The sequence below is a fragment of the Alligator mississippiensis genome, chromosome 1 (assembly GCF_030867095.1).
Source record: "Alligator mississippiensis isolate rAllMis1 chromosome 1, rAllMis1, whole genome shotgun sequence".
NCBI lineage: Eukaryota > Metazoa > Chordata > Crocodylia > Alligatoridae > Alligator > Alligator mississippiensis.
The window spans coordinates 144,320,457-144,339,101 of record NC_081824.1 but is presented as its reverse complement, the minus strand read 5'-3'; the positions used below and the strand labels follow the sequence as shown (position 1 = coordinate 144,339,101).

At 44.6% G+C, this 18,645-nt stretch overlaps 1 protein-coding gene across 1 annotated transcript in view; it reads left to right on the top strand.

Annotated features, from left to right (window-relative positions):
- Nucleotides 1-741: 741 nt before the first annotated feature.
- UNC93A (unc-93 homolog A) overlaps nt 742-18,645 on the top strand; it is a 33,806-nt gene continuing 15,902 nt past the window's right edge. The window contains exons 1-3 of the mRNA XM_006259329.3: nt 742-1,081; nt 7,942-8,123; nt 13,357-13,586. Of these exons, the coding sequence (XP_006259391.1) occupies nt 995-1,081; nt 7,942-8,123; nt 13,357-13,586 (499 nt within the window). The 5' untranslated portion in view covers nt 742-994. The remainder of the gene's footprint in view (nt 1,082-7,941; nt 8,124-13,356; nt 13,587-18,645) is intronic.

The window sequence follows — 18,645 nt, the reverse complement described above, 5'->3', positions numbered from 1 at the left end:
AAGTCTTCCTTTGCTTTATTATGAATAACAAGGCAAACTATGAAAGAGACATGGATTTTAAACTTCTAATTTGCTCTGCACTGCTGCCAAATGTGCTGTGTTTAGCTCTTGCATGAGCCTGCATAGGGAGAAGTTCAGTTTTGTTTCGAACCAGCATTGCTTTTGTGACCTTATGCACTGGCTCAATGTGGCACCAGTTCTCACAACAAAGCCTACAGAAGAAGGTTACGTGTTGAACAGCTGCATCCGCTGAAATCAAGCTGACACTGTTTATGCTCCAAGTGTGATAGGCCTTCATATGAAAAGCCAAGAGTTCACTGTCTAGAAAGAGTCCACATATTTAGAAAGGTCTCATTCTAAGAGCAGGTTGTAAAACTTCCTGACTACCAGGATGTAGGCAGGGGCAGAATATTTTTATTCTGCATTGGCTAGTATCAAAAAGTTTTAAAACCAAGCTGCACAAACAAGATTTTCCTCAAAAGCAGGAGTTAGTTTTGATTTGTTGGCAAGTGAAATTCCACCTGCTTTTGGCTTGATTTGATAGAAAGCAACACAGTGCCATCTACTGGCTTGGAAAGCAATTCTTCACTGTGAGCTCCCGATGAATATACTCACTATGAAGCATAGCCACCCACTTATGTTTCACGTGGAGCATGCAGGGAAGTCATTAGGCTTGTATTCATTACGTGGCATTAAGTGACTTCTGTAACTCAGTGCTGATAAAAGTCTTCTGGGTGAAGTTATTGTTGCTTCATAGTCCAAACTGGTAACAGTTTCATATGAAACTTCATAGGTCAAACTGGGATCAGTTTCATATGAAGTTTTCAGTATCTAAAAAAGTAAAGTTCACTGGCTGACACTTAAATGACTAACAGCTCTTCCCAATGCAAATGCAGTGAGAAGCGATCTTTTCCAACAACCAATCCTATTTTCCGCTTCCAGAGCACTATCTTCAAGCTATTGCTTGAACTGACACTGTCTCGTATAAATCAACATGGAAAGGAATCTTAAGAATGTTCTTGTCATTTCTTTTGGATTTTTACTTTTATTTACGGCTTACGGCGGGCTTCAGAGTTTGCAGGTAAGTGGAACTGCCTTCTATAGTTACTGGGAGCTGATACTCTCTGTAGGAGCATCAAACCAGTCAATAGGTGTGAAATATAAGTCTTCTCTTATCCTTTGAAGATGGTGTAATTTCTCTGATGTGCGTCCAGCTTGACAAATGCTGATATGTTATTTCCAAGTTTTGTAGCTTCTATTAAGTATTTTATCCCAAGAATACACCTCGAGGTCTAAGGTGCTGAGCTTGTCAGAAAATTCATCTTGAAACTTTTTTTTCCTCAGACACTGAAATTGATCATGAAAGAGTGCTGGTCTCAGTGGAAATTCCCATAGAAAAATATTTGAAAATGAAAAGCATGATATTTTAGGATGCCTTGTTTCTGAACACTTCTGAATTTCTTTACAGATGTGATTCTACTATTTTTATTGCTATGTTAATCTGTACATCATTTAAGCAATGCTGCTGACCTAACATAAAATGATAGTCAGCATATTCTTGTATTTTTATTTTTTAAATCCTGGAGGGCAACTGACATGTCTACTGATTGGCAGATTGTAACTTGTTTTCTAAAACAAAGGATCCATTAGTCTTAATGAAATGATCTGACGTTTTGTCTAACTATGAACCAGCTCAAATCCAAGCAGCATGGCAATTGCAGAAAGTGTGCTAAAAATACCATCACTTGTAAAGAAATGCTTAACAAGTAGTACAAGAGAAGGAGAAATGCTCTGCTGTCTGCAGATCTCCATACTGTCTCAAAGCTGTGATCTCAGCAGAACTCACTTTGAAATAAAATCCTGCTAAATTAACCCAGGATGCTGTAGAAAGACATGTTCCCACCTCCAAGTTGGCTCTCTTCTGCAGCCCAATTCATCTTGACTGAGAAGTGTTGGTAAGAAACAACAGGACACACCTAAGCCATGTTAGCGGGCTGTGTTGTAGCATGGGAGGCATCTTGAAATTATTTTTTTTTAAATGAATCTTGTGATATTTAAGTCAATCTTATGTCTTTTGTGTCTTATGATTTTTATGTCTTTTAAGCCAATCTTACAACTTTTGTTTCTGTGTTTTGTGACTTTTATGACTGTTTTGAATTCTATGGGCTGGCAATACTGTACACTGTACACCTGAAACATAAGTAAATGCCAGTTTGTGATCAGAAAGTCAATTTTTGCAGAGCTATTAAACCATTGGCTTTACTCCCTAGATGTCTACAGGCAGAGACCACACTGTTGGTCCAGTCCCCACTGCATTGTGCCTGAAAAAGCCATGTTGCCACTTTCTTGGTTTTCCACAACTGGACAAAAGCAAAGTAAAAGTTGCTTCAGGCAGTTTTAGTACCACTCAGATCTCCAAACTGCTCTTCTCAGGGTAAGCCAACATAATGGGCAGCTGATCCTTAACTGGAGGCTGCCTTTCAACGTTCCCCATGAAACTTCTGCAGGCTCAGGTGTAAGAGATAATAAAGTGAGTATGGTTCCTTGGCCCACTCGCTTAGATTTGTTAAATTTAACTAGTGCAATTCCAAATGAAATTGAACACAACGAGATTAATCCAACACTACCACTTCAAACAGAACACTTTTGTGTTGAAAAATGCCAAAGCAAAACACTTTGCAGGATCCATATGGATTTTGTCAGGTTTTAGTAAAATATTTTAAATACATAAGTCACAACAAGCCTCTGCCGTATCTAACTGAAATGTATCAACCCCCCTGAATTGATTTTTTTCCCCAGAATTTTTCTTTCATGGGGAATTTTGTTTATTCATCAGAGCTATTCAAGGGATGCCAAGATCCAATGGTCACAAACTCCTCCAGACCGTTTTAGGCTGGACAAGGAGATTGGTCAGGGAGGCACTGAGGTCCCGGAGGGGAGGGGAATTGGGATTCCAAGAAGAGTGGTTGTTCCTTAAGGAGAGGATCCTACAAGCCCAAAGGGTGACAGTCCCGATGCAGATCAAAGTGGGCAAGAGTGCTCAAAAGCCCCCATGGCTCACCAAAGGCATTCAGGAACATCTCAAAGCTAAAAAGGACACCCAATGGAAGGGAGGAGCAATCACCAAGGAGAATTATATCTCCATTGCTCGAGATTGTAGGGGGGCTGTTAGGAAGGCTAAGGCAGAGACAGAACTGGGACTAGCGACCCGGATCAAAGATAACAAGAAGTCCTTTTTTAAATACATAGAGAGTAAAAAGAAGGTACTGGGTAATGTGGGGCCCCTGCAGAACACACTTGGAAAACTGCTGGTCGCACCAGATGACAAAGCTAACCTCTTTAACAAATTCTTTGCCTCCATTTTTCTGAGCAGAGACTGGGACATGCCCCTCACCAGGATCCTGGATAGACCCAGGGGAGGCACAGCCAGGCCCAGGGTCAGTGAGGACCTAGTCAAGGAACTTCTGGTGGGACTGGACATGTTCAAATCAGCAGGTCCAGATGATCTCTACCCCAGGGTGCTGAGGGAATTGGCAGAGGTCATTGCGGGACCCCTGGCACAACTTTACGAGCACTCATGGTGCTCTGGCAAGGTGCCAGAGGACTGGAAAAGGGCCAATATGGTCCCCATTTTCAAAAAAGGGAGGAAAGAGGACCCAGGAAACTATAGGCCTGTTAGTCTTACCTCAGTCCTGGGGAAACTCTTTAAGAAAATTATCCAGGAGCACATCTGAAAGGGACCAGCAGGGGAGATTATGCTTAGGGGCAACCAACATGGGTTCATTAGAAGCAGGTCCTGTCAGACCAACCTGGTTGCCTTCTATGACCAGGTCACAAAATCCTTGAATGCAGGTGTCGTGGTGGATGTAGTCTTTCTGGACTTTAGGAAGGCCTTCAACACTGTCTCTCACCCCATTCTCATTACAAAATTAGTGTCGATACCTACACAGTCAGATGGGTCACAAATTGGCTGAAGCACTGCACTCAGAGAGTGGTGGTGGACAAGTCATTTTCGACCTGGAGGGATGTAGGTAGTGGGGTTCCCCAGGGCTCGGTCCTCAGGCCCACACTGTTCAACATCTTCATCAGTGACTTGGACAAGGGGGTGAAAAGCACCTTGTTCAAATTCGCAGATGACACTAAGATGTGGGGAGAGGTGGGCACGCTAGAAGACAGGGACAGGCTACAACTAGATCTGGACAGGTTACAGGGGTGGGCGGATGAGAATAGGATGGGTTTCAACACGGACAAGTGCAAGGTACTGCACCTGGGGAGGAAAAAGCAGCAGCATACCTTCAGGCAGAGGAACTCCATTCTCTTCAGCACAGAGGCAGAAAAGGATCCTGGAGTCACTATAGACTCCAAGATGAACATGGGCCACCAATGTGGGGATACGGTCAGTAAGGCTACCCATACCTTGTCATGCAGCCACAGATGCATCACGAGCAGGTCCAAGGAGGTGATCCTCCCCCTCTATGCGAAATTGGTCAGGCCATAGTTGGAGTACTGAGACAAGTTCTGGGCGCCGCACTTTAGGATGGATGTGGACAGCATTGAGAGGGTCCAGAGGAGGGCCACTCTCATGATCAGAGGGCAGCAGGGCAGGCCCTACGAGGAGAGGCTATGGGACCTGAACCTGTTCAGACTTCACAAAAGAAGGCTGAGAGGTGACCTGGTGGCTGTCTATAAACTTACCAAGGGGGATCAGCGGGGAACGGGAGAGACCCTGTTCCCCTGAGCACTACCAGGAGTAACTAGGAATAATGGCCATAAGTTGACTGAGAGTAGGTTCAGGCTAGACATCAAGAAGCACTACTTCACAGTTAGGGCGGCTAGGATCTGGAACCAACTTCCAAGGGAAGTGGTGCTGGCTCCTACCCTGGGGGTCTTCAGAAGGAGGCTAGACAATCACCTAGCCAGGGTCGTTTGACCCCAGCATCCTTTCCTGCCCACAGCAGGGGGTTGGACTTGATGATCTGCTCAGGTCCCTTCCGACCCTACCAGCTATGAAACTATGAAATTGTCCGAGCCCCCAAGGCTTGGAATAGACTTCCCCCATGAAATGTTTGGATGCTTATCTTGCTGGGATCCTTTGACCCTAGCTGACTTCCTGCCCCTAGAACAGGGGGTTGGACTCAATGATTTCCCAAGGTCCCTTCTGGCCCTGATGTCTATGAAATCTATGAAATTTCAAAGTTTTTGGCTTTTCCAAGTTATAAGGAAAATGTTTCAAAATGTCTGGAACTTCCTCACAGAATTAGAAGTCTTATTTCTTTCCAGTTACAACCCTAAATCTTCTGCTTATAGAAGTAGCGCATATCATCTGGCTCATAGTTATTTTTTATTTGTATTACTGTAGTAACTAGGGACATGGTCAAGGACTAGGTGGGGCAGAGGTAGCATAATGGCAGGCAGTGGGGTATGGGGGGGCAGACAGGCAGCAAGGGACAGGGGTCAGGCTGCTTGACACCCCCGCTGCCTGCCCCTCACTGCCTGCCCCACCACTTGCCTTGCTGCCACTGCAGAGGTTTGGAGGAAGAGTTGAAGACAACCCTCCAATAATTAGATTCTATATATGGAAATTATAACTTATTTTTTCCATGTATAGAATCTAATTATTTGAGGGAGCTCATCCTAAATTCAGTCTCATCGTAGATTTGTGTAAATATGGGCATGTGTGTCTGTGTATGTGTGTATGACTAAGAATTGCTATTTTCAACCACTGAAAACCATGAGTCTCTGGACTGGTGAGAATTAGATGCCTGGAAAATTGCTTGAAGTCTTGAATCTTTGATTCCAGAGTCTAAGAGCTAAATCCTATTTCAACTTTACATGCCCAAGTGGCCCTTATGTAGATGCATAAGTGCAATTTCTGGCATTTACACATAGTTCAATTTCTATCTGCTTTGCTACAGAAGCTCCACTCCAGCTGCATAGGCTCCCTGATAGAACAGACTTTCCCAGCCATACAAGCGACACCATGAGATCCCCAAAATGTTAGGGTGGCATCACACATTCAACTTAACACTCACTAATAGCAGTTAAAAAGTGAGCAAATGCACATTCCAGCAGTTCACATGTGTTAAGTGCCTTCATGGTGTTGCAAAGCTGTTCCCTTTCAGGTGCAGGTTATCTTCTAACAGGCACTAACTCTGTAGGTCACTACATTCCAATAATTTGAAAATTCAAGAGTAGGAGTTGTGGTGGAAGAGGAAAGCCCTCCCAGCTTTGAACCAATATTTCTCATTTTCTAGCAAAGTGCTCAAACCAGCAGGCCACGTGCTAGGCATCGGCCAGTGTTCTCCACCATTTCTTTGAAGCTGACCTGGTAGGCCCCCAGGAGGGGAAACTATGTGGAGCTCAGAGAAGCATAAGCTAGAGGGAATGTGGCTAAATAAGATGATCACTGCCCTGGAAGGGCGAGTCCTAGATTCTGGTTCCCAATGAGATAAATACTATTCCACCACTGATTCTCCAGTGAACATTAAATACAGGACATAGAGCAGGGGCATGGGCCAGGACATTGGGCATTTATACACATACATTTGTGTGCTCTGACATGCTGGAGATCCGATGCGTTGGCGCAGGCTTGATTAACTGAGCGGACGTGCTTGGCGTTGTGTCGCACGCATTTGTATAAATGGCGAAATGTGTGTCAGTGCTGAGAATATGGCGGCAGTGTGATTTGGAACTAAAACACCTTCGATGTGTTTTAGTTCATAAGCATGCTGTCACCATTTTTGCAGTGCTGATGTGCATTTTGCCATTTATGCAAATGCATGTGGCACAAGCATGTACAAATGCCCCCAGAGTGCCTCACTTCAAAGGCAGCAACTATCTCACTTTGCTGTGAAGTGGGGGATACAGCTTCAAAGCCCCTCTGTAGGAAAGGGGGCTGAAACTTCAGTCTCCAATTTCCTTAGGCAAGTGCCCTCACCTCTAAACTATAGGCAAAAAAGGGTGTATGGGGCCTCCTCCATGTTATTTCCAGCAGCTATATGCATACTGGGGCAATCCTGTTCCAATATGGGTGGGAACAGCGTCTTCAAGTTGCATATGTGCCAAAAATTGTATTTATACATTTATCACTCCAGTCCAGCCCATAAAGGTGAAATAGGATTTAACCCTAAGCTTTCACCATGATGTTTATTGTACCAAAGTACTTCCTGTAGTGGAAAGCCACTTGGAATTAAGATTCAAGAAGGTTTCAGGGCCAAACCTAAAAGAAAGATATAGAGTGGATAGAATTTGCTTAAATCAGATAACTCTGAAAATAAAAATCAAATCACTTTAATTAGGGCTGTCCAACTGCTGACCTCTGGGCCACATGCAGGTTATTTCAAGAGGTTAATTTGCAGTCCCTCCCTGAGTTCCTGTCCAGTCATTATTGCCTCCATCACTCCTATTGCAGCAGCAGCTGGGGGTCTCTGGGCTCCTCCTCCCTCATCCTGCTTCTGCTTCCTGCTACCACCCAGCACCCCCATGCATTATATAGCCCTGGGGGTCAGTGGCTCCCACTGGTGCAGTTCACACAGCAAGCAGCCCCGGCTTAGAAGCTGGACAGTCCTGACTTAAAAACATAAGCAGTAACAGCTGGTCTCAGAATTAAAACCCTGGATCTGAGCTCCATTCTGCCTCCTCGACTTTAAGATTCTTTATAATCCAAACCTAAATCTCGATCAGAACTATGCAAAGGGTCCCTATACTTAAACCAGAACCTGAGAATGAGTTTGCTAGGGTTCTGAAGAGCAGGCATTGTTTAAATCCCAATCTAGTTTCTTTCCTATTTCTGTGTGATGGCTTTCATGTTCCCAGTCTCTGCCATCCTTCCCACTGTGGTTTTGCAAACACTGATGTCCCAGCTACCTGAGCTTCCCTTCTCACCATATTTTACATGACGTAAACTAAATTCCATGTCATTTGTTGTTTTTGCCTACACAGAGCAGCCTCAACTCTGAAGAAGGCCTGGGCGTTGCCTCATTGAGTGTTCTCTATGCTGCTCTTATCATCTCTTCTATGTTTCTACCTCCATTCCTAATTGAGAAGCTGGGCTGCAAATGGACCATAGCATGCTCTATGTGCTGTTACATCGCATTCTTCTTGGGCAACTTCTATTCCAGCTGGTACCGATGATCTATTATACTATTCCAGAGGAGTTTAATTAATTGTTGTTATTCTTATTTAGATTTATATCCCCTACTCCCTGTGCAAAAATGCTCAGAGTAGCTTATAATTTGCTACATTTGGATTAAATATCTACGGGGGAAATTGTCTGTCTTCCCAGAGTTACCAGCATTTAGAAATTTCCTGCCTACAGTAGCATTAATAGGGTTGGAGTGTTGTTGTAGTCATGATGGTCCAGAGAATATGTAGAAGGCAAAGGGTTTTTTGGTAGTATCTTCTGTTGAACCAACTGTATAGCTGGGCCTAAGTGAAGATGTTTGAGAAGGGTCAGGGGGAAGTAAGATTGGGTAAAAAATGGCCACCCCGTCTAATTTAGTTCACCCAGGTGTGGACCTTACACTTAGACCTGGACTCAGTGATTGGAAATCAATCTAAACCCATAGCAGTACAGAAGTCATCTAGCCCCTCTCATCCCAACTTACCTTTGATCAGTTGGCCATTTTAAACACAATCTAACATCCCCCTAATCGCCCCAAATATCTGTACTTAGCCTGGGAGAGACATTAGACAAGTTCATAGATTCATAGATTCATAGGGTCGGAAGGGACCTCAATAGATCAACGAGTCCGACCCCCTGCATAAGCAGGAAAGAGTGCTGGGTCTAGATGACACCTGCTAGATACTCATCTAACCTCCTCTTGAAGACCCCCAGGGTAGGGGAGACACCACCTCCCTTGGGAGCCCGTTCCAGACCTTGGCCACTCGAACTGTGAAGAAGTTCTTCCTAATGTCCAATCTAAATCTGCTCTCTGCTAGCTTGTGGCCATTATTTCTTGTAACCCCCAGGGGAGCCTTGGTGAATAAATACTCACCAATACCCTTCTGTGCCTCTGTGATGAATTTATAGGCAGCCACAAGGTTGCCTCTCAACCTTCTCTTGCGGAGGCTGAAAAGATCCAGTTTCTCTAGTCTCTCCTCGTAGGGCTTGGTCTGCAGGCCCTTGACCATACGAGTGGCCCTTCTCTGGACCCTCTCCAGGTTATCTGCATCCCTCTTGAATTGTGGCGCCCAGAATTGCACGCAGTACTCCAACTGCGGTCTGACCAGCGCCCGATAGAGGGGAAGTATCACCTCCTTCGACCTATTCGTCATGCAAGTTTTGAGGTTTAAAGTGCCCTTTCTCAGGTCTGGGAAGGAAGCCTAAGCTAAATACCAGGAAAAGCAATGCCTTTTGTTTAATTCTATTATATACATTTAAATAGTCACTTCAAGGAGGAAAAGAAGACTGTACATTACACATCATTTTAGTTCTTGCATTATCAAATACTTTTTAAATTTTATATAACCACGTTACCTATTTCAGCTGCCCTTTACTTGTTTTGTGCTACTTTTGATACTTTCTCTTTGCTCCACAGCTTTGCAGTCCTCTTCCACTTTTCCAAATGACTATTTTCACCAGAGGCATAGCAATGTGGCTGGGTGCCTAGGGCAGGCAAAGGGGGCAGTGGTGACTTCACCCCATAGTTGGCACCAAGGCCAGTTGCCCTGGCTGCCCCACCCTAGTTATGCCTCTGATATTCATTTACATAATGCAGTGGTTGGCAACCTTTTTGTAGCGGTGGGCCAGAATGGCCTGGGTCTGGTCTAAGGTAGGCCAGCAGTAGGACCTGGCCCCTGTCACCTATTATCCCTGCCCCCAGCTGCACAGCTACATCCCAGGTGAAACTCCTTGCTCTCCAGGTGTGGCATAATACAGGCAAAGTCCCTGCCACTAGAATGCCACTGATGCCACCCACTACTAGAACACTGCTGAAGCCCCCAGATCCACAGGCCAGATCCAATGGCTCTGTGGGCTGGATGTGCCCCGCAGGCCATAGGACCCAGACCCCTGAAATAAAAATTGTTATATTATTTGTTCTTTGGCTTAGGCTGTATCTACTTCTTTTCCAGATCAGAGGAAGGGCACTTTGTATTTGCAAGCTTATCAAACATCTCTCCAATTACTGCTATACAGTGGTATTGACAGAAAGAACTTTTAGATTCTACAATGGACAATTACTTGGGAGACAATGGTTTCTTGAGTCATAAACAGAATCAGAAGCTTTTGTAAGAAGAAATTCTTGTTCATATGCAGAGGGATAGACTGGTGGGGGTTGGGAGAGACTTTCTCCTCAGATCCTAATGGCAGGTTAGTGAGGTCAAGGGAGGCTAACCTCATTCTGAAGCACTATGCAGGAATCACAGACTACAGTGGTAGGTATGTGGTTCACAATAAATGTCCTTTCACAGAAGGCATGGGAGTGGCAAAGTACTGGTGAACACTCGTCTAACCAGTTGCATTTACAGGTGGTATTTGGCTTCAGGTCAGGTTTCTGAGGGCTTAGGTTTTACTCATTTGAGAGAGGCAAGAAGTCACAAAGTTCAAATCCAGCTCCAAATTAAGCTTCCCCAGATCTTCTTGCAGGTTATAAGCCCACAGCTATTTTTCAGTCAGTAGCTTCTAAGAACAAAGCAGCTTAGCTCTTCAGCTTTTTGCAATGCAACAGAGGAAAAAGGATAAAGCTGAGTAAAATAACAGCATATGCAATGATTTAATCTGTGCTTGTACAGGTTTCCCTTATCAACCACGGTTTTGAGTATCCATGCTTTAATATTCTATATACCATTTTGGCTATCACGGTATACAGTTTTGAGTAACCACTGTTGTCTGTGGCTGCACATCAGCCCGCCACCTGCCATTTTTCCCATAAGCCTTTTGTTTTGCCAACCACAGTTTTGCCAACCACGGGAACTTTCAGGAACCTAACCCCAGTGGCTGGCAAATGAAACCTGTATTTATAAACTGCTCTTGTAGTCTAGGTGATCATATGGCCCTCTTCATGCAGTAAACATTGCTCTTTGCCAACTAAAATCAAACAGATGCAAGTAAATTAAGTGCCAAAGGATAGTAGTCTGGATAGACTTATAATACAAAATTTGGGCCCAAAGTGTTTCATGAAGACCCTTCAGGTTTGATTAAACTTTCTGCAAATTGCATGCAGGTTTTCCAGGGAAACTTGCCTGGTTTTCAGGGTTGATGGTCCTAGCACAGCTGTATTGTGTCAGAGTTTAAGTAGGTCTTAGCTCACAATTCTGGAATAGGGAGCTTGAAAGCTTTGATAATCCTGGCATAAGTCAGGGCTCTTAGAGGCTCCAGGTGCCCTGCCATACAGCTGAGTCTGTCTGTCCTGGAAGCCCTGGGAAACACTGTTTTGGTCTCAATTTCCTTAGGGAGCCCAAGAGCCCTGAAAATCCAAGACTGAAACAGGGTTCACTGGTCTTCTACTGCCCCTAATGCAAACCCAGGACCTAGAAACTCTGTAACAGACTTTCCAGAGCCCACGACTTCAAGGCAACCCTGCCAAAAGGACTTCCTGGATCATATACTCTCAAGTTTCCCACCTCTTAGACCACCTGGCTCCCTAGGCAGCCCTGAACAGGAACAAAAACTAAATGTCAAAATACTGAATTTTCCCTTTGACACTCTACTTTCATCTTCAGCAGTTCATTTGTTGTCTGCCTAAACCAATATTAGGTTCCTTATGAATGGATACAGCTTAATTTGATGATTTTCTCTTGCACCTCATTTATAGATTAGAAAGCCCAACATGAACCTGAAAGTAATTGAGTTCATGTTCTTCCTAATTAGGGTGACCGTATGTCTCGGTTTGGCTAGGACACTCCTGGATTCTGTAGGCCGGTCCTGGTCAGTTGGTCAAAAGTCCTGACCAGAGTCCAGCGGGGAGGAAGAGCGGCATGGTATGCCAAGAAGGTGGGAGGGCAGGCATGGCTGCTACTGTGTGGGAGCAAGGTGGGCAGAGTGGAGCAAGTACCACCCCACCTGCATGTAGCACGTCCTTACTCCCACACAGCAGCACCAGTGCCTGCCTGGCTCCCTGCCTGGTGCACCATGTCACTCTGGATCCCCACTGAACTCCGGCCCAGGACTTTTGACCAACTGACTGGGACCAGCTTAGGGAATTCGGGAGTGTCCCAGGCAAACTGGGACATATGGTCACCCTATTCCTAAAGCACACTGCTGAAGAGTTAAAAGTGAGAAGTGGAGCAAGGATAGGAAAGGATTTAAAACAATTAGAGTAAGGCGGGGATGTCAAACATCTGGCCCAACAAGCACTCCATCCAGCCCACCCAGCTACCAGCGAGCCAGGGAATTTGGGAATGTGACCACCAGTGGACATGGCCATCAGTGGGCATGGGCTGCCAAAGAACCTAGAACCCTGATGAACATGACCCGACTGATGACTGCAACTCAACCTTCAGCTTCCCCGTAGCCACCTGGCCTGCCACTGCTTGTGCACCTCTGCCACAGCAAGTGGCTGCCTTGCCCACAGCTACCTGCCCTACTGCTATGGTAATGGTTACCGCCATGGTGACTGTTGTCACTGCACTGCCACCACCCCATGCCCCATGCCAGATCTGGCTGGGAGAAGTCCTATGGTCCAGATCTGGCCCAAGGCCCCATATGAGTTTGACATCCCTGGAATAAGAGAAAGGAGCAGAGAGTATAACATTCTAACTTTAAAAAGCAGAACTCAATGTATACCGCACATCTTAAGCAGCCTTGGGTTTATGTACCCCAGATATATAACGCCACCTTCCCTTTAGCTACAAAAATGTTCCATTTTAAATTGACTTTCCCCTTAATATTTTTTAAATGTTTAAGAAAAGGCTGTCTTTACTGCCTCTGGGAGTACTGGGGCATTCTGGATCTGTATGGCTTTCAGTGCAGCTTCTTTTCAGACTGTAATGTTCCATACAACAACTCACATCCACCCTTCACTGAGTAGGGGAAATAAGGCTGTAGGGAAAGGTAGTTGTATTTGCTGCCCTCCACTTCCTTTTGCGCCCCTACTTAGTGGGTACAAGCCAGCCCTTATTTGAAGGGGGGGACGGGGACGGGAGACAAGGCTCATGAATTCTAACTAGTTATGTGAAACTTATATGCCACCAGATAATGTTAGTTCCACCCATGCCTAGTGTCAATGCATTGGGGCATATTTGTATAAAGGAAGTATCTATTCCCTCCTGCTATGGCATCAATAAATCCAAGTCTCTGGGAATGATATGGTTCCTTCCTTTCATTGATATAAAGCAGTTTTCAGAGGGCTATCTGGGAGGGTAGGCAGCTTGGCAAACATTAAAATTTATGCTAAACATAGTATTCTTTGGCAGGTACACACTGATCCCTACTTCTGTGATCCTGGGCCTAGGGGGAGCCCCACTCTGGTCTGCCAAATGCACTTACCTGACAATTGCTGGCAATTCATATGCCCAGAAAGCAGGGAAAATTGGAAGAGATATCATCAACCAGTATTTCGGGGTCTTCTTTCTCATATTTCAGTCCTCCGGAGTCTGGGGAAATCTTATTTCCTCTCTGGTATTGGGGCAGTCTCCCCAACAAGGTAATACATACATACACATATATATTAAAATATGTAGTTAAAGGTCTGAAATACATCATCAGTTTCTTCCAACTTTACCCTGTTTCTTCAAAAAAGGTACGCTGCTGACTTGGGGGGGGAGTCTTTTAGATTTTACCTTTTATAACTGGGTTAAGAAAGCAGGCAGATTAATGGACTAATCATTTCATAATAAAATGCAAATTCTCATTTTAAATTTTAAAACTTGTAAATCAAAGTTTAATCAATGAAGCCTAATGGAACTGATTTTGAAATACTGAAACAAATCACCGAGGAAGAGGCAGAATTCCCTGCTGATTAGAGCATCGGACTAGAAACTGGGACTCTAGGACACCTATACATGTAATGGATCTCTGCTCTGACACATGCTAATTAATATGCATTGGAGTATCCATATTGGATGTGGCCAATATGGAGAGGGTCCAGAGGAGGACCACCCACATGATCAGGGGTCAGCAGGGCAGGCCCTACAAGGAGAGGCTAAGGGACCTGAACCTGTTCAGCCTCCAAAAGAGAAAGTTGAGGGTGGATCAAGTGGCAGTCTACAAACTAGTCAAGGGGGACCAGCAGGCATTGGGAGAGTCCCTGTTCCCCCAAGCAATCCCGGGTGTTACAAGAAACAACGGACACAAGCTAGCAGACGGTAGTTTCAGGCTAGATATTAGGAGGCGCTATTTCACTGTCAGGGCGGCTAGGACCTGGAACCAACTTCCAAAAGAAGTGGTGCTGGGTCCTACTCTGGGGGACTTTAAAAGGAGGCTGGACGGACATCTGGCCGGGGTCATTTGACCCCAGTACTCTTTCCTGCCACAGCAGGGGATCGGACTAGATGATCCAATCTCCTCAGGTCCCTTCCGACCCTACCAACTATGAAACTATGAAACTATGAGTAGACTCAGTTAATTGAGTCTGCTGAGAGTCTGCTGAAGCATGCTAATTAGCACTCTCCAGCAGCCTCCACATTATATGTATTCAGCATCCTCGTGTCTCAAAATGGCGGAGGGGTCACTTTAACTACAGCTCGTCGAATAAGCTTCAGTTAAAGCACCCCCGCTGCTATTTTGAAGGGCAGGACACTGAATACACATGACGCTGCAGGCACTTTAATTAGAGCAGCTCTAATTAAATCACCACCTCCCCTCCACTCTGGAGCACCTTGTGTCCTAAATCATACTGTACCAGGGAACTGTGTGGCTTGGACAAATTATTTCATTTCTCTGCCTCAGTTTCCCAATTTTAAAATTGGTATAACAAATCTTAATGAAATTGAATTAGTTAACATTTAGACATTACCTAATAGATAGTGTCATAAAGTATTATGAACTCATATATCTTGAATGCACATTCCGGCCTAGTGCTTCACCCAAAGGTCAGGATATGATGGAAATCAGATGTTGAGCTTGCTACATCTGTTCTGGTTATTGCATGCCAAGAAACCACCAGGTCATATAGGCAAAATGACTTTTGTCTCAGAGTTTAAAATGTACTCCCATAAATGTTCAGGGAATTGACAACATATTTTATCAGTATAAATTGTTGGTGCAAAATCTATGGCACAGAGCAGAAAGTCACACCTCCTGGGTCTGAATTTCCACTTCTTTGTTCCTAAACGAACAAATGAATGTAAAGCAATACCAGATCCAAGTGATGAGCAATTATACCAAGTGCAAGGCACTAGGGAATCTAGACCCCTCTCCCTGCGATTGAGCTGTATTGTAGCCAGAAGTAGGTTAGCAGTTCATGTGTGGTTTATAACTGTCTTGGAGGAGTTTCCTGTAAGATTCTAAAGCCATCTCCAAAGGTCTCTACATTTATGGGTGTGTGTAGATGAAACAAGGGCCCTAAACTGAAGCAGTGGGTTTTTAAAAACACCGCTTCAATTTAGGGCCCTTTAAACCCCCATGTTGTGCACATACCCCACTGACTTACCCGCCTCTCTGGCAGCAGGGAGGGGCAGGTGAGCTGCCAACAGGCAGAGTGGTCCCTGGGCTGGGGGTGGAGGACGGGCTGGTGCTTCCCTCTGTGGCAGCAGTGTCCCCCCCCACCAGGTGGCACCCACCCGCAGACACCCAGCTTGGGTGGTCCCAGGGGGCACCACAGCTGCAGAGGGAAGCACTGGTCCCTCACACAGTCCAGGCAGCCAGGCAGGCTCCAGGGAGGAAAAAAAAATAAGATCAGGCTTGCCGCTTTTCTTGGATGGAGCCTGCTTTCCCAGGCTGCTACCAGGCTGCCTGCAGGGCTTCCTGCTCTGCCTGCAGAGTCCCCGAGCTGCACAGAGACCCGTGCTTCACTCCGCAGCTATAGAGCAAACTCGGAGGAGTTTTAGTTTGCTGGGCTCCAAGTCATTTAAGGCACATTACGCCACTGAATTTGCTACAGTGGCTGGAATTAATGCGCATTACACCACCAATGTGTGCAAACACTGACACCATTAAAGTGGTGCAAAAGCATTTAGCCTGTATTAAAGTGCCATGCATACGTGCCCCTCATTTTGTCTACACACAGCCTGGCTTGTTAGAGTGCTCAAGAAAAGTGTTGAATTAGCAACTCTCAAATCAGAAGTCCAAATGTATCCACAATGCAATTATAGCCTGGAGAGTGGCCTCAACAGCTGGACTCAGCTGTGACCTGAAGGGACATGCTTTGTGGGTGAGACAGAAGTGCAGTCTCCTGGCCATTCAATTTTTAGCCCCTCTGAGGTTATCAGAAGGGGTAACCTGGTGTGTTTTCCAACATGAACAATTATTTTTGTTGTAATACCTTTAAAAAGGTAAAATATGCTCATTTGGAATAAAACCTTTAAAATGCAGATCTCCCCCAATTACTTGTACTTATAAACCAGGCAAAACCCCATCACAAGAGCCCATCATCCCAGCACAGGCAGGACATTTCTGATTGTAATGGGAAGCCTTGTGACACAGGGAGATATTCCATGTCATGACACAGCATTGCAAACCATAACAAGGTAAAGCTACCACAGATGAGGCAGTTCCAAGGGCAGTCACCGGATGAAAACTGAAATATTCATATTCCCCTTCCATTCTTACCAACACCACTTTAGGCATGATTTTTCAGAGGTACTGGGCACAACAACATGTTCATTAATGTGTACTTGCTTAATGAACTACTAACTACAGTTACTGCACAGTAGCACCGGTGCATGGGTTTTCAGTGACATTTACTGCACAGTAGCCTAATACCTCTGCACAGTAGCATATTTGCACAATTTTTACCTGGCACATTACTGCACAGAGTTATTAGGCTACTGCACATTAAGCATCTTGTGGAGATGTGCCCACAAAGTACCCACTGACTTCTGGATGCATGATACTAGCTATACTCACCCCAACACCGGATATGGCATATGAACACAAGGAAAGGTACAAAGGTTTGTTTAGTGTGGGTGAAAACCTGATCTAGATTTACTTCTAGATTTACTTCTTTGTTCCCAAGCTTCAGAAATGCTCTAACTTCTGATTTTCTTCTCCAGGGGCCTTTGGAACTGTTACAAACAGTCAGAGTACAGTGTCTGGGAACTGATGAGGCAGATCAAATGCAGAGTTATTTCCTAATGGCCATTTACTTACACTTTCCATAAACTTCAAAAGTGGCCTAAAAAGTCAGGGTGAGAATGGAGCACTGACCCTCATCAGTTTAACATACTTCCTGAATACAATAGGATTTCTGAAGGTCCATTTATCCAGAGCTATGTAACTGTGGCCAGTGATAACAGCAAAGTTTTCTTTTTATCCACAATTTAAAATGTTATAGTAGGGTAAACACAGAGCTGTTTATGTGTTTATGTTAATAAACAGTTAGTTCGTGTAGCTGTTGATTTGTTTGGAAGTGGTGATGAAAGCAAACCAAATTAAATGAATATATTATTATATAGTCATACAATAGGGCTAATTAAAGAATGACCCTAGATAAGCTTTATTGCCATTTCTTGTTCTTGAACAAACTCTGCAATGAAGGCTGTTGAAACAATGTTATGCCTTCCTTTCCCTCCCTCCTCCCTTCCCTTCCTGGCATTCATGACCCATTGAGGAACATTTCTGATAACTACTTTGCATTTATATAATGTGCACATGAGGAAATTGTATGTGATCAAGACACAGAGTTGTGTGTGTGTGTGTGTGTGTGTGTGTGGCTTGTCATGTGTTCAGCCCAGTATTTAAAGGATTAAGTCAAACAAAGTTCTTGACCCAAACCTAGTGGAGTTGCTTTAGTTTGCAGTATATTATCCAATGACAATAAAATCAGGAAAGTTCTTTGCAGGGGTAAATTATGGCCAAATGTCACACAGATCAATCAGAATAAGAGTCTCAAGGATGCCTTCCCCAACAGCATGCTGCTGGCACATATAAATTAATACAGGAGAAGAGAAAAAAGAGTAACCCTTAGAAAGATTTGGAGAGGATTGTGTTCCCTCTTCTGATCTGTCAGGAGCCTCCAAATGATTAGATCACCCTGCCTTAATGATAGGATAATTCCCTAGTGCCAAAGTGCTTTAAATACTAATCTCATTTATTAATAAATACTTCGCTCTTCTTAGAGTGTTCTGTTTCGTCCATTGTACTTAGTAAGGAATGGCAACTTTAACATCCTTTTACAGATGGGAAAACCAAGATGCAGAGAAGTGATATGACTGCTCTGGGGCACTATGCTAAGGGGTGGCTATCAGAGTAAAGTTCTCCTAGTTCTGAGTTTGGTACCCTGTCTAACCGGACTCTTCTGCTCCCCTTTACCACTGATACTCTTCCCCACTCCAGCTGACCCCACCATGTAACAAATAAGTAGGAAACCTAGCTGGAGGTGGCAGTGGACCCCAGCTGTAGAATTCAGATCTAGATGTTCCAAATGAAGAGTTCTGGTTTGAGGATTGTAAGTCTGTCTGCAAAGTCTGGGATCCAGATACAGACCTGAACTGCCAACTTCCAGCAATGGAGCTCCTGTTCGGAGCTGTAGCTATTGATTTAATTCCACCTGTGTATATAATCCCTTATTCCAGGGGTTCATAGCAAGTGGCCCATTGGCCACA